The sequence below is a fragment of the Falco punctatus genome (genome assembly GCF_963210335.1).
Source record: "Falco punctatus genome assembly, chromosome: 4".
Classification (NCBI taxonomy): Eukaryota; Metazoa; Chordata; class Aves; order Falconiformes; family Falconidae; genus Falco; species Falco punctatus.
Genome location: NC_137583.1, coordinates 89280741 through 89293636, shown reverse-complemented (window position 1 = coordinate 89293636; position 12896 = coordinate 89280741). Strand labels below are relative to the sequence as shown.

Genomic DNA, 12896 nt, shown 5'->3' with positions numbered 1-12896 from the left:
TTTATTTAGTCTGAAGGCATCTGTCTGCACATGCAAGCAGTGAGAACAAAAAGGGCATCTGTGTGTTGTTGTACGTGTATTACACAATTAATATCTTGTGTATATGCACATGTTTTGCATGGAAAAGATTCATTTGTTGTGCTTTAGTGTATAGACTACAGTAGTTCAGGTTACTAAAACCTAGAGTTTGGTTTGGCTTAACTTTAAAGGATTTTATTCACTTGTTCTAAGAAAAAAAAATACTAAGCTCTACCCTTTATTTACTTGCAAAATGATATTTCTTTGTCTAAAAAGATCTGCACTGGTATTGATGTCTTACTACCTGTTCTGTCAGCAGTAAATTTTGATTTCCACTGTTAAAGTCCCTACCATGTGTAAACACTACGTGCTGGTGGCTGTGTGGGGATGGGTTGGAGTCTCATGGGCACATGCTGAACTGTGGCCTGTTGGGTTGCTCAAGGTGGTGAAAGAATAAATGAACCACTTCTAGAAAGTGAAAAGGTGGAAAATTAATTGCAGCAAGGGGAAGATGACAACTACAGTCGGTATAGTAATAAGCTGTGAATTGAATTTAACCTGAACTGAAAATTGGTTTGAACACTTGTTTGCTTTCCTTTATGCCTCGCCCCTCTCCCCCAGTTAAGCTCAAAGCAGAGCTAGACTGGAAGAGATTCAGTCCCAGTGGGATCTGAAGCAGGACTGAAATGAAATGTTGTCTTGATCCTCTGGTAATAATATTGGGAAGATTTTTCAGATGCTTTGGGAAAAAAAGTTTTTTGCTTATTTAACCATTGTTTGATGTACAGAGGAGAAATGGGTATACTTATAGCACACCCATGTGGCCACATAGGGGTTAAATGCTATTTAAAAATTGTTTTAATGGGGGAGGAAAAGGTTTCTAATTGTAGTGAAGTATTTTTGGAATTTGCCCTGTCAGTTAGTAATATTTCACTAATTAAAGCAACCCTTTGTTTAAACCAGGCTGACAACAGTTCGTCTGGAGAGTTGGCTGGTGGACAAACCAAGGTATGTTCATTCCTCAGCAATTCAACCCATTTTATATGCTGATGTTTCTGAAATAATGATTTTAACTTGGAAGAAGATAATCACATCTGTGAATTCCTTGTGGTTTCTCTGCTGCTGAGGGTTGCAGCCTGTAAACAATTTTATTGCCTTAAAGCCTTGTGTGTAATGAAAATTAACAAATAAAACAAGCATACAGACACTAGGCTTTTTATGGCTGGAGGCATCAGGTTTGTTTGAATGGCAAAATTAAGGGATTATAAATTTTTGCTGAAAGAATGTTAGCAAGAGGCAGCTCTTTCTCTTGTTCCCTTTCTCTTGTGTACTCTCTTGCCTGGGAGAACGGTGTTATGTTCTGACTGTGGTTTGATCAGTAAGGTTTTATGTGTTTGTGGGAAAACAGGTTCTCATTTGGAAATTATACATTTGCTGTAAAGGAGAGAGAAAGGGCTACACTGATATATACTGTCAGGTTGAACAACAAAAGCAGACTGAAAATTGTACAGATTTTCCTGCCCTGAACTGCACTATATGGAGAAAATCATATAATATTAAAAAGCCACCATACAATTCTTGAATCACTAACTGGATGCTTGCACGTTGTATTTGCCTGGTGCTGTGGTATCACTGTTTACTCTCCTAGTTGCTTGGTTTTGCCAAATGACTTGCTGCTTGTAAAGAAGCCTGCTTTGCCAGCTCAGAGATCTTGAAAGAGTAAAAAACTGACCGTCCAGGCGTTTTGAGTGAAATCTGCTGAGTGGTGAATACCTACTGACTAGTATTTTTGGTTAGACTGAGACTTGGTAGCTTTCTTCTGAAAGATTATCCCTTCTGCATTAATAAACATTGAGAGATTCACCTCAAGTCTTGAAAAAAGAGTATTTATGTTTTCTCCTCACAACATTTATAAAAATACCAGCCAACAGACCTGCCTTGTCAACAGACCTGCTTTGTCAGCAGACCTGCAATCAATCATGTCCAGGTAGTGAAGATACTTCAGAAGTTTTCTTTGATTTCAGTAGCAATATTTCTAGGCTACATGATGTGTGCTGTAATAATGAAGGACATACTGGAATGATTGGATGTCAGAAACAGCATAAGCCTTTCAAATGAGTGTTGTCTAGTTTCACTTCTATTTTGTTGTAGATTCCCGTGAAATTATTTTAGGTTTTGGGAAGTGTACCATGGGACTGTCACTTTTTTAAATTGCTGTGATCTAGAAATCTGCTTTATTTGAAGATTCTGTTCTAGGAATGTTTTCTTTTTTTTCGTTGGGGCAGAGGGAGCAGTAACTTGTGATAATGAATTATGTCCTCTGAAAGTGCAAGAAAAGAAACCTAAGCTACAAGGGAGTAAAAATTGTGAAGACCTTAAAGGCAACTGGCATTGTTTTGAGGGAATGGGGAGAGAGCAGAGTTCTTTCTCAGTGTGCTAATATGAGAGTACCCTTGGTACAACAAATGGGAATGGAAATGGAAGAACGCTGATGAAGTGATACTGGCAAGATTGGAGAGTATTTGATAGGAAGAGTATAGGTTTGTGGAGCTTCTTGATCGTTCAAAGGAAGAATTTAGGGTTTCAAGTGGATTCTTTGGGCATTTAAAAAGGAGCATGAAAGTAAAGGTCAACATACATTTTAGTGAGTTTTTCTTAACTCACTGTGATAAGAGATCATGATTTTAGTGCCAGGGAAATAACTAGGGTAGTCATTTGGAGCTTGAAAGTGCGTACTTATTTTGAGCTACAAGGAACGAGCAGGTTGGTTGAGTTGAGTAATAGTTGCATTTTATGTAATTGTTTTTCTCAATGTAATAGTTCAACTATTCGTCCTTGGGTGAGTGAGCAAGTTAATCAGCTACAGAGCAGGCACTGTATAATAACTTTATAAATGTCTATTGTGTTTGATTTCCATTTCCACAAGCGCTTTAGATCTTGCAGCTGAATGTGATCCTTGTGCTTAAGCCATTTTGTATTATCCTGGTTCATCCACATGACAGAGGAGAGGAATTGTAGCTCCAAGCCTCAGGCTGGTAGCAACAAATCCTTTCCTGGCTGAGTGGGAGCACACAGGCCTCCCCGTTAGCAGCAGCCTGTACGAGTCGGTGACCGGAATTGATGTCATTTGTCAAGCTGGCTATTTTCTCATATTCCTTCTAGAGGTTAATGTTTGAATGGGAATAGCTCATCAGAAAGGTGGAGACCATTCGGACAGGCAGGCAAGGGTATTTTCCTATCTCCAGGCTGTAGCTGAAGTGACTTTGAAAATGGTTACAATAATAAGGTGGAGGTAAGGGTAACTTGATTCAAAATTTTGTAGGAATAAAAATCTGCAGTTCAGCAGAAGTAGGTATAATTATGATTACTAGCTTGCTGTAGACTCATTCTTTTACTGTAACATGGCATGCTTTGCTGTTGGATTTTTCTTATTCTCAGAGGTGCAGGCTGAACATCAGAACTGAATGCTATATAATTAATACATTTACTGTGAGTTCCTCTCTCAAATAAAGGCAAAGTTTGAATCTGACATGGCAAGCACTTTCTCTTTCTGTGTGGAAAAGTGTGACTGCGTCTTATGGTAGGCCTATCTGCCAGAGCCTGGTTTACATGGTTCTGATCTGGGTACCAGAGATGGGAAAGATGGTTAGAGCTGGAGGCAGTGCAAAGATCAGAAGAGGAGCCTTATTTTTCTGTTTGCAGCAGTGAGCGATCTATCTGTTGCCATCAGGCTAACCTTGTTTCTTCCTTAATGTTTTTTTAAATACTTGTGCATCATAAAAATTTTATTGTCATACGAATTACAGTTTTAACCAGGAAGTTTTGGTACTGTTGCTTGGAGTGTTTTTTTTTTCTTGCTTTTTGTTTGTGTCTGTGGTTCACGTTCTTCAGTAAAAGTAAAAACCTACCTAGTACTAGCCTTTGAACTCTCAGAGTTTCCTCAGATTTGCCTGTTAGGGCTTAGGTGAGCATGGACTCTGTACAATATCATCTGTGGTTAGTAGCAATAAGGGAATATGACTGAGATTTTATGATTTAGTATGCTGTTACCACACAATAAAGACTTTGAGAGAACAGTCAGTAGAACTAATCTTGTAATATCTGAGGAAAATATATAGAAGGTATGCAAAATCAACGGTTGGAAATAGTGTTTTTCATCAGCTTGTGTTTCCGTAGTCTCGCCTGACAAGACCACAAAGGAACACCAGGAAAATATGAAATAAATGGTTAACCACAAGTTGTCTGCTGTCCGAAAAGTAATGAAATTACATTGTGGAGCAGGATTGTTGAATAAACATTTTTGAATTTTGGAGTGGCACTTACATTATCCTATAAAAACTTTTGTAGAAGTCTGTGTAGTATTACTTTGCTTCTGTTTCTGAAAATATTTGATTATAACTTGACAGAAAGAAATGGTAAAGCTTCAGTAAAATAGCAGCAAAAAAGTGAAACTAGATGTTATGAAAGAAATGAAGAGCTACCCAAAAGTGCACAATGAAGATCTTTACGTTCATATTGGGTTCTCCCTCGCTTCTTAAATCATCAAATACAAAATTTTGTAAGCAAAAGATTTTGGATCCTGAGGTTTAATGAAGTGCAAAACCTGTGCCTATTTTAAGATGTTACACAAAAGATACTGTTTTAGATTACTGTTTGGAACAGTTTGAACTACATGAAGTAAGATAACTTTATAAAATGAGGAAATAGTTAAGGATACAAGAGAGTGCTGCATTCTATACCAGTTGCTATCATTTGTGCAGGTAGTCATCTGTATGGGATTGCATGGTTAACTAGAGCTGTTTGCATACTGAACCAGGAGCGTTTGTAATCCCATTGCTTCTGGCCAAGGGGAATACATTGAAGTACAGACTTTGGGGTGGGGAGCATAGGAATTGAGGGAGGATGTTCCAGCCACAGGTGCTGGTCTTCAGTGTGTTCCCTGCTTAGTGTAACTCTAGCCTTTCAAAGCACAATGGCCAGGTAGGCTTCATGTGGTCGTTTTACTGTGTCAGTAGGTTGCAAGAGCCATGCTGATAGGGTTGAAGTGGAGTGGTTAAGTAAGGATGTGTGTGTGGAAAGGAGGGAACAGGACTGAGTTTGCCAGTTTTCCATCCTGCTGCATTGCCTTTAATGAGACTTCCACACAGACTTGGAAAGCATGTTAATTTCTACTACTTGAAGATGTAACGTAGTGATGTTGCAGAAGGCAGAGCCTGACTGATGACTGGTAACTTCCCTGACAGATGCACTTTCAGTGTGTGTGCCTCCTTAGTAGAGCAGCTGCTAAACACAGGTGTATGAGAAGTGTGCAACTAGCAGCTTACTTCTGTGTATTTCTAGCCTGGATGCTGGCTCTCTCTGGAGGATGGGCCAGGGAAAGAAAGGTGTATTTGGAAGGTAGTGACAACAGAGTACCTGCATGGACTTAAAAATGCCAAATTGAATATGTGTTAGTGTAGCACGCCTGCCTCAAGCAGGATTGTGAGGGTAAGAGGGAAAGCTCATGCTGTGTAGCAAAATTAGCCTGTATGGATTTACTGAAATTATTCACTGTGTTAATATTATTAATATTTCTTCCATTTCTCAGTGACTGATCTACTGATGTACGCTTTCATCCCTCTCAGCTGTTTTTCCTGATCAGTGTTCTGGCAAACAACAGCTGCTGTCCGTATTTGATCTGATCTGGGTCTGACCTCTTCTTTTGCTTCTTCTCTCCCTTTCTCCACTTGCTTTGCAGATTTTTGTAACTTTCCTGGTCTTTTTTTTTTTTTTTTCATATAATTCTTTCTTTTCATGCCAGAAATTGTTTACTACAATACATGGCTTTTGGTAGCTTTTTGGTATTTGGCCTTATAACTAAGTGCATCATGTCATAGGAGGCTTTGGTTGTACATCACTGCAGTCCTTTGTGCATCTCCTGCTTTTGTAAACAGGCTCATTAGGGACTATCCAGACAGTGGAAGGAAATATGCACAGAAGCATGTACTTTGCTTGATGTTTCTGTATATCTGCAAGAATTCATCTGCAGTGGGAAGAGGTTTGATTAGAGGTTCCAGGTGAAGATGATTTTAAAAAAACGGTAAAATTTAACTGTTGGTATTTCAGGGGTAGACAACTGATCTCTCTGAATTTTTACTTTTGTTATGCCCTTCAACTTTTTTTTTTCCTGTGAACTGAGGGTAACCAGGTATATTCAGAAATAGCCTATTCCCCCCTGTTATTTAAAGACGTGAATTCTAGTCTTCAGATGTCTGGCTCTGAATATGTGGGAGTTCCAGTCTTCATGTAATAAAAGCAGCGCTGTAGCCTCAGAGATGTCAAGGCCAGTTCATTTAACAAAAAAAGAAAAAAGCCATTGACAAACATTGAGCTTTCATGATGCACATAGTCCTTTGCTGCTTTCAGGCATTTCCTTTGTACAGTGTTTTCCCACACAGAACAAAGTGCCTGTCTTCCAGCGAGATGAGGACGACAAGTTTTCCAGTGTCTGGAGTAACGATTGTTTTAGTGGACTTTCCAGCTGTCTCCTAATTGCTTTTCCACCAATGCAGATTCATGTGCAGTGGAGAAATGAAGGTGTTGAGACAGAAATGCAGAGAACTGATGAAATGGAAAAGTATGAGAGCTGCTGCTATTTTACATTATGGGTGAGGAGTGGACTGCAGGCTCCTCTGTGTGTTCCTGCTGGGAGGAGAGGGGATGAACCATTGCTCTCTGCAGGGAATGGATTCCTAGGGGGGTTTGGATGAAGGAGAGCAGTAAGGATTTGGCCAGAGAAAGGCAGCCACCTCACCTTGCTGCAGCAGGTGTGCTGCTCTGCCTGCATCCTGCTGGAAGGAGTGTTGGGATGCTAATGAGTGTGCATTCAGACCCACTTGGGTGCTGTTTTTCTACAGCAGGTGTTACCCACCTCTAGACAGACCTGGACATGGTTTTTTTATGGACTGAAATCTCAGCCAGATCATAAGGGGAAGAACTTGAAACTGTCTGGGAAAACAGCAGGTATGAAAAAGTTCCTGTATGTTGTTTGAGGTAGCCAGCCTCAAACTTTAAAGTGGGGAGAGAGATTTACCTGTTGATGAGTCTTTTGCAAACGCTTTACTCTTTTATTATTACATCTGTATCCTGTGGCTGATACCGCTTTGTCTCAAGAATTTAAAACTTGCAAGAGGGCACATGCAGTTGATGATCTAGATGATGGACCTCCTCCAAGGTGAACCGTCCACAAATGACAAATGTAAATGTTAGGTGGTATGAAAGACCAGCACATGAGGCATAGATCCTGTCTCTTGTTAGAGTGCAAGGAAGTTGCTGTTATGTCACGGCTCCCATCCTACCCTTGGTAGGGTGACTGAGGCTGCAGACCCCCATTCCAGAGCCTTGTGGCAGGCTAAGTGTGTTGCTACTTCTCTGTCGCATCTTGCACTGCCTTGTGTCTATCTGGCTTTCAACTTTTTAGTTCAGAGCTGTAAGTGAGAGAGTTAAGGTGAAAAGCTTTGTGTGTGAGAGCCAGTACAAGTTTGCTTACAGCTCATGACAGATGTGTTTTTTTCTGGCAGCTGGAACTGGGAGCAGCTATGCCTTGAAATCTAGATCTAGACACCCGAGATCTTTTCTTTTTAATTGTTAACTTGAAACTTTGAAGCATTATGTATCAGGTCTCAGCATATGGTAGAACGAGAGCATGTCCGGAAAGGGATGACCAGAATGGTCCAGGGGATGGAACAGCTGCTTTTTGGGAAGAGACTGAGAAGTCTGGGACTCTTCATCCTGGGAAATGGAAACTTTAAGGGGAATATGATAAAGGTTTTACAAAAACATAAAGATGGTGGATAGGTTGAACTAGGCAGAAATAGTCATGCAGTCCCACAGTGCAGACACTTTAACAAAGTGTCACAGCTGATGGGAATTTACTTTAAAATGAACAAATGAAGGTACTTGAAACAATGGGGAGTATGACCTTTTGGAACTTGCTGCCACAGAAAGTTGGGGGTAGACAGTACCAACAGTGTTCAAAGCAGTTTGACAAAACTAGTGGAAAACAGGTGCTTTACCAGATTTTAAGAGGATGGGTCAGGGATGGACCTTCCAGCATCGCTGGTACAGCAGGGGCATGGACGGAGCAGGACATGGGAGGAGCAGGACTGACTTGCTCTGTTGGAATAGTGCCTGCCTTTGAGGCAGTGATGAGAGCTTGGGTGGTTGAGATGGACGTTGTGCATACCTTGTGGTTTTGAGCTGTATTTTCCACAATTGGCTGTTGTTGCACTGAGTAAACCTTGAGTGTAGGTGCTTTGCACATAACTGGTCTCTGTCTTTAGATCTGTGCAAGTCCTGTATGTCACTGGGACAGAAACTGCCTTTTTAGTTTTTAGAGAAACATATAGCTTTGAAACCCTAGTACCTAGGCAGAGTATCTTATTAAAACAATGAAGACCCCTGCTTTCTTTTGTCATAAGAAACTACAAAGGCTTCTACCGCTTGAGATTATAGCACCAAATGTTTTAAATAAGGGGGGGAAAATACTCTGTTTTCTGTCATTTTCTATTATTCTTTGGCCCCTTAAGCTCATGCAGTAAGGCAATTTTGTACCTCATAGGTTTTATTTTTCCTCTTGACATGAACTTTACTCAGCTGGTTCCATGAGACATTTTTTTCCTCACCGACATCTCTGTGTGCCCTCACTTGAGCCACAAGTCAGGAGCAGACTGCTGGGAGAGGTATCACCAGATCCGGCTGCAGGGGCTGAAGTCAGATCTCTCTTCTCTAGCTTGGGCTGCTTGTTTCTCTTTCTGTGAAGTGCCTTGAATGAATCGGGAGTAAATGGCTTGTCTAACAAATACTCTCTTGTCTTTGCAATCACTCTGAAGTTATTTTGTAATAGTAAATGATAGCAATAGCAGTATAACTAGCTATTTGTTTAGAGTGTGTGTAAATATATATATATATTTGTGCTATGTCTGTCGCTATAGCAGTAATCTCTGAATGTGAGCAAAACAGCCAGAAATGCCTTATTTCAGTCTGTGTAAAAACCCTTGGGTGTTTTTCATTTTTTATGCCACTGTCTTGTGTTCTTGTCACGTAGCATGGGTTCTGCAAAATGTATGTATTCACTGTTGGTAGTTGTGTATGCACTTAAATATTTGTGATAATGTTCAGTTATTGTCATTGGATAAAATACTGTGCTGCTTTTGAAGCAACAGTACGTTTTCCAAGAAATTACTCTTATATGGAAGAGCTGCAGAGAGTCTCATGTGTTACGGTGTAGCTATTTCTGGAAGATCCTTCATTGTGTGTTCATTTTGTCCTTGTATGAGTGAGACTTTTTTCATAGCTGCTTTTACTACAAAGTTTTGGTTAGCTTGTTCTGAAAGCCATTTTAGAGGGTAGATGGATAATATCCTATTACTTGGCCTGTATGCATGGTAGGCACTCTTAAATATTTTCCTGGAAGTGAAGCATGCAGCAAATGTGGAACACTGGTTGAGGAGTAGGAAAGTTAAAAATGCTCTTTAGTATGAGGAGGGAAGAGAAAAGCTCTGAAGTATGTTGTTGTCAGTAATACTAACTGATGTATTCTGGGCAGTCCTGTCTCATCAGTACATGCTTCAGCAATGCTGGTTGTGGGGAACTGCAGGTAACCTGGTGGGATTTTATTCTTTCATTTCTTCATGGGAGCTCTAAGTAATTGTGCAGAAATCCATGGGGCTTTTGCTGTGCAGACTTTGTGTAAGAGATGGGAGGAGAGGAAGTGAAGAGGTGACAGAAGTAATCACGAGTAACCATAACAGAAAGGGCTGAAAGAGGGTGAGTGGGCTGGCATTCCCCTCAGCTAGCAGTGCTGCTTTTTCTTTAGTCATGTGATTTATTTTCAGAGCAATCTTATAGAAAAAGGTATATAACTTAGTTTTGCAAATGTTTTTTAACTGGGGTTTGGCCTTCTCATGAAGACTGCTTTCAGTTATCCCTTGTTTGAGCTTTCTCTTGGACATCCCCTATGGGTATTTCCCTAGCCTGTAAAAGGTGATGAAATAACCATTCTGCTAATACACTGCTACCCTCTCCCTCCATGTATTTAGAATAATAGCTATGAGCATTATATCAGCCCGTGGATTTAAAGCTACCTTGGAGAGTGGAAGAATGCACAAAGGGAGTCCCAGGAAATTGCAGTGTTGCTGGATAAGTCATTTAGAGAGAGGACTGGGAAAAGAGAACCTATTTGCATGACCACGGATGGGATGTGAACAAAACCTGTCTTTGCTTTATGTGATTTTGCTGCTGTGCTCAGAGGGTTTTTATGGGCCATGTAAAATTCAGCCAGAGTAGACTCTGACATAAGGAAGGTTTATGGGGCCTTGCATGTATGTTTATAATTTTTTCTTGGCTGGAGTATATGACATGGGTTGTTAGAAGTTTTGGAAATAGAGAAATAATGTACAAACAGTTTTTGGCTTTTTTTTTACTCCACATGAGGTAACATCTGGAATTAATGATTTAATTTTAAAAGTCTAACTATTTTTATTGAGACTTGCATTTCCACGTAAGTATCATTTAGTCACTATCAGGATGACTTTGGAGGAACAGATTCTGTAGAAGTATAAAGATATATTTATAAATAGTCAGCTAATTTTGATTTTTTTTTTTTTTAATTGGGTATGTATGTGACTATAGCTATACACTTTTCTTGAAGATTATTTACACAGGTTTAATTTTACAATATTTTCTTGATTCTTTGATAAAAGATATAAGCCTTGTGACCATCTTTTTAAAGAATATACTGTTATCACAGTTGTGGTTTACATGTTAGAAACAGGTATGTTCCTGATGTAGTATGGTATTTGGAAATAATGTAAACGTCTCTTGCATAGGTGTAACAAACCAGCATTAAGTCTCTGCTGGTGAGGAACTGCATTATCAATGTTGCCAAAATCCAAGTTGGGTATCTTGAGTGCTTTAGTCTGTATTGGCTTTACTTAAATCTGGAGAGTGTTTTTTGTGTAAGCTGCTTTTCTCAGAACGTTATGTATCTCAAAAGCCTTTGGCAGAGTTGCTGTGAATTTTTTATCTGATGGTGATCAGTATGTTGCTACATAACGAAAATGCTGGGTGATGAGGAGTATTTGAAATTCATCTTACCTGAGGATGCCCATGTAAAACTTCAGGGTCTGTTGTGTTACACTGATCCAAGTCTGGGATAAACTTTCAGCTCCACTAGATGTCTGTGTGCCATGGAGAGCACAGCATGGGCAAAAATATTTCCTTTGTGGTAAACAAGAATTTCATAATACTAGCAGTTGAGACCAGACGTAATTACAGCCTCTTCCTCAGGCAAAAACTCAGTCTGTAACCTGTGGTTCTGCGCTGTTTTCTTCCAGTTTTGGCTCCTAACAATCACACGCTGTTTAGGTGCCAGTCTTGAGCCTCATGAAAGCAGTCTAGTAGCGTTGCTTGCTGCCTGCTGTGGTTGCTCTCCTTTTTTTTTTTTTTTTTTTTTTCCCCTTCTCCTTTCTTTTACTTCCCTCCCTTTCTCTCTCATCTCGTCCCCCCCTCCTGTCTCATCCTTTCTCTCTTTGCCTGTTCCCTCTCTCATGCATACTCTCTGTTCCTCTTCTTGGCATCTTTCTTAGTGGAGAACCACAAAAGCTGTACCAAGTGACAACAAAGAAACCTTGGTCTAGACTTCTCTAGGTTTCACAGTATATTTTAGTAGAGTTCTTGTATAAACGGCTGTGAGTACTCAGTCTTCTAAATGAACTGCTTAACTGAATTGCTTGGAAAGTCCGCAGTGGAATGTACTTAAAATGAACAACAGGGAACAAAAAATGCACATTTTAAAACTTCAGATGCAAAGGCTGCATTGCAGAATATTTCCAAAATGCCACAGAGGAAAATTACTTTACTTGATCTTTACATTAAAAATGAAATGGAGAGATTGACTAGTTGATCAATTAATGTCAAGACCTACTTATACTAAACTCCATTATCTAAACAGTGAGTTCTCATGACAGTTGTCTTGCTTTGGAACAGTGCAAGTGTAAAAGCTGGCATATAAGTGTTTGGGAGGCAGGAAACAAGGGGAAGCAGGCCTAGATACAGAATAAGCTTTCTGTGAAGTGTCCGTGAATTTCTTCAAAACTGCAAGCTCTGCAAAGCTGTCCTTTTCCAAGAGAGTTGCAGACCTGTCATGTAAACTTTATGCAGAATTAGAAAACTGCAGGGAAGAAGAGTGGATAAAATCTGAAATGAGAATTCTGTTCTTTTGTCTGTATATCTACAAAGCAGAGAAACTCAGCAACCAGTGCGGATGATGGCATTCCTGAGTTTTTAATTATTTTTTTTTTACATAGAAGGGAGCTGTGGAGATGAGGGACTCTCAGCTCTTGGGCATGATGCCTGAACCCATGATGGTACAGAACCTCCTCACATCAGATTGGTGAAGATTAGTGAAGTTACCTGGATGTAATGACACTTTTCCTTCTTCCCTGACCTCTTATCTCTTCAAAAACATCTCCTGTGTTTTCAAACACAAACCCCCCCAATCAGGACAGAGATTTTTCAAAAATCATAAATTTTATCTGTTTGCCAACAGATATGTTCATACATAATGCTGGAGTTCAGCTGTTCCTTTTCTTTATGGTTTATTTTTGTCAGAATTGTGTTTCACGTTGATATCTTTTGATTTAACTTGAATTAGCATGATGCAGATGTCAGCAGTGGGGGATACGGGGGAATTTGTGACTTTGGCTGCTACAGTGAGTGATGGAAGTGTCTAATGAAGCATTGTAATTACAATGCAAATTTATTTCTCAAGTATTTCATCCCCTGCTCCAGCCTTTCAAGAACATGGGCTATTCTACTATTTCTCTCACTAATTTCTC

At 39.8% G+C, this 12896-nt stretch overlaps 1 protein-coding gene across 10 annotated transcripts in view; it reads left to right on the top strand.

Moving 5' to 3' along the window:
• The window catches only part of TNS3 (tensin 3), a 282694-nt gene that overhangs the window by 98208 nt on the left and 171590 nt on the right, over positions 1-12896 (top strand). For 9 of the 10 annotated variants that reach the window (XM_080382108.1, XM_080382101.1, XM_080382105.1 and 6 more), the window contains exon 2: positions 982-1026. The exons of the other annotated variant lie outside the window; for it this stretch is intronic. In XM_080382108.1, the coding sequence (XP_080238234.1) occupies positions 982-1026 (45 nt within the window). The remainder of the gene's footprint in view (positions 1-981; positions 1027-12896) is intronic. 10 annotated transcript variants of the gene reach the window in all.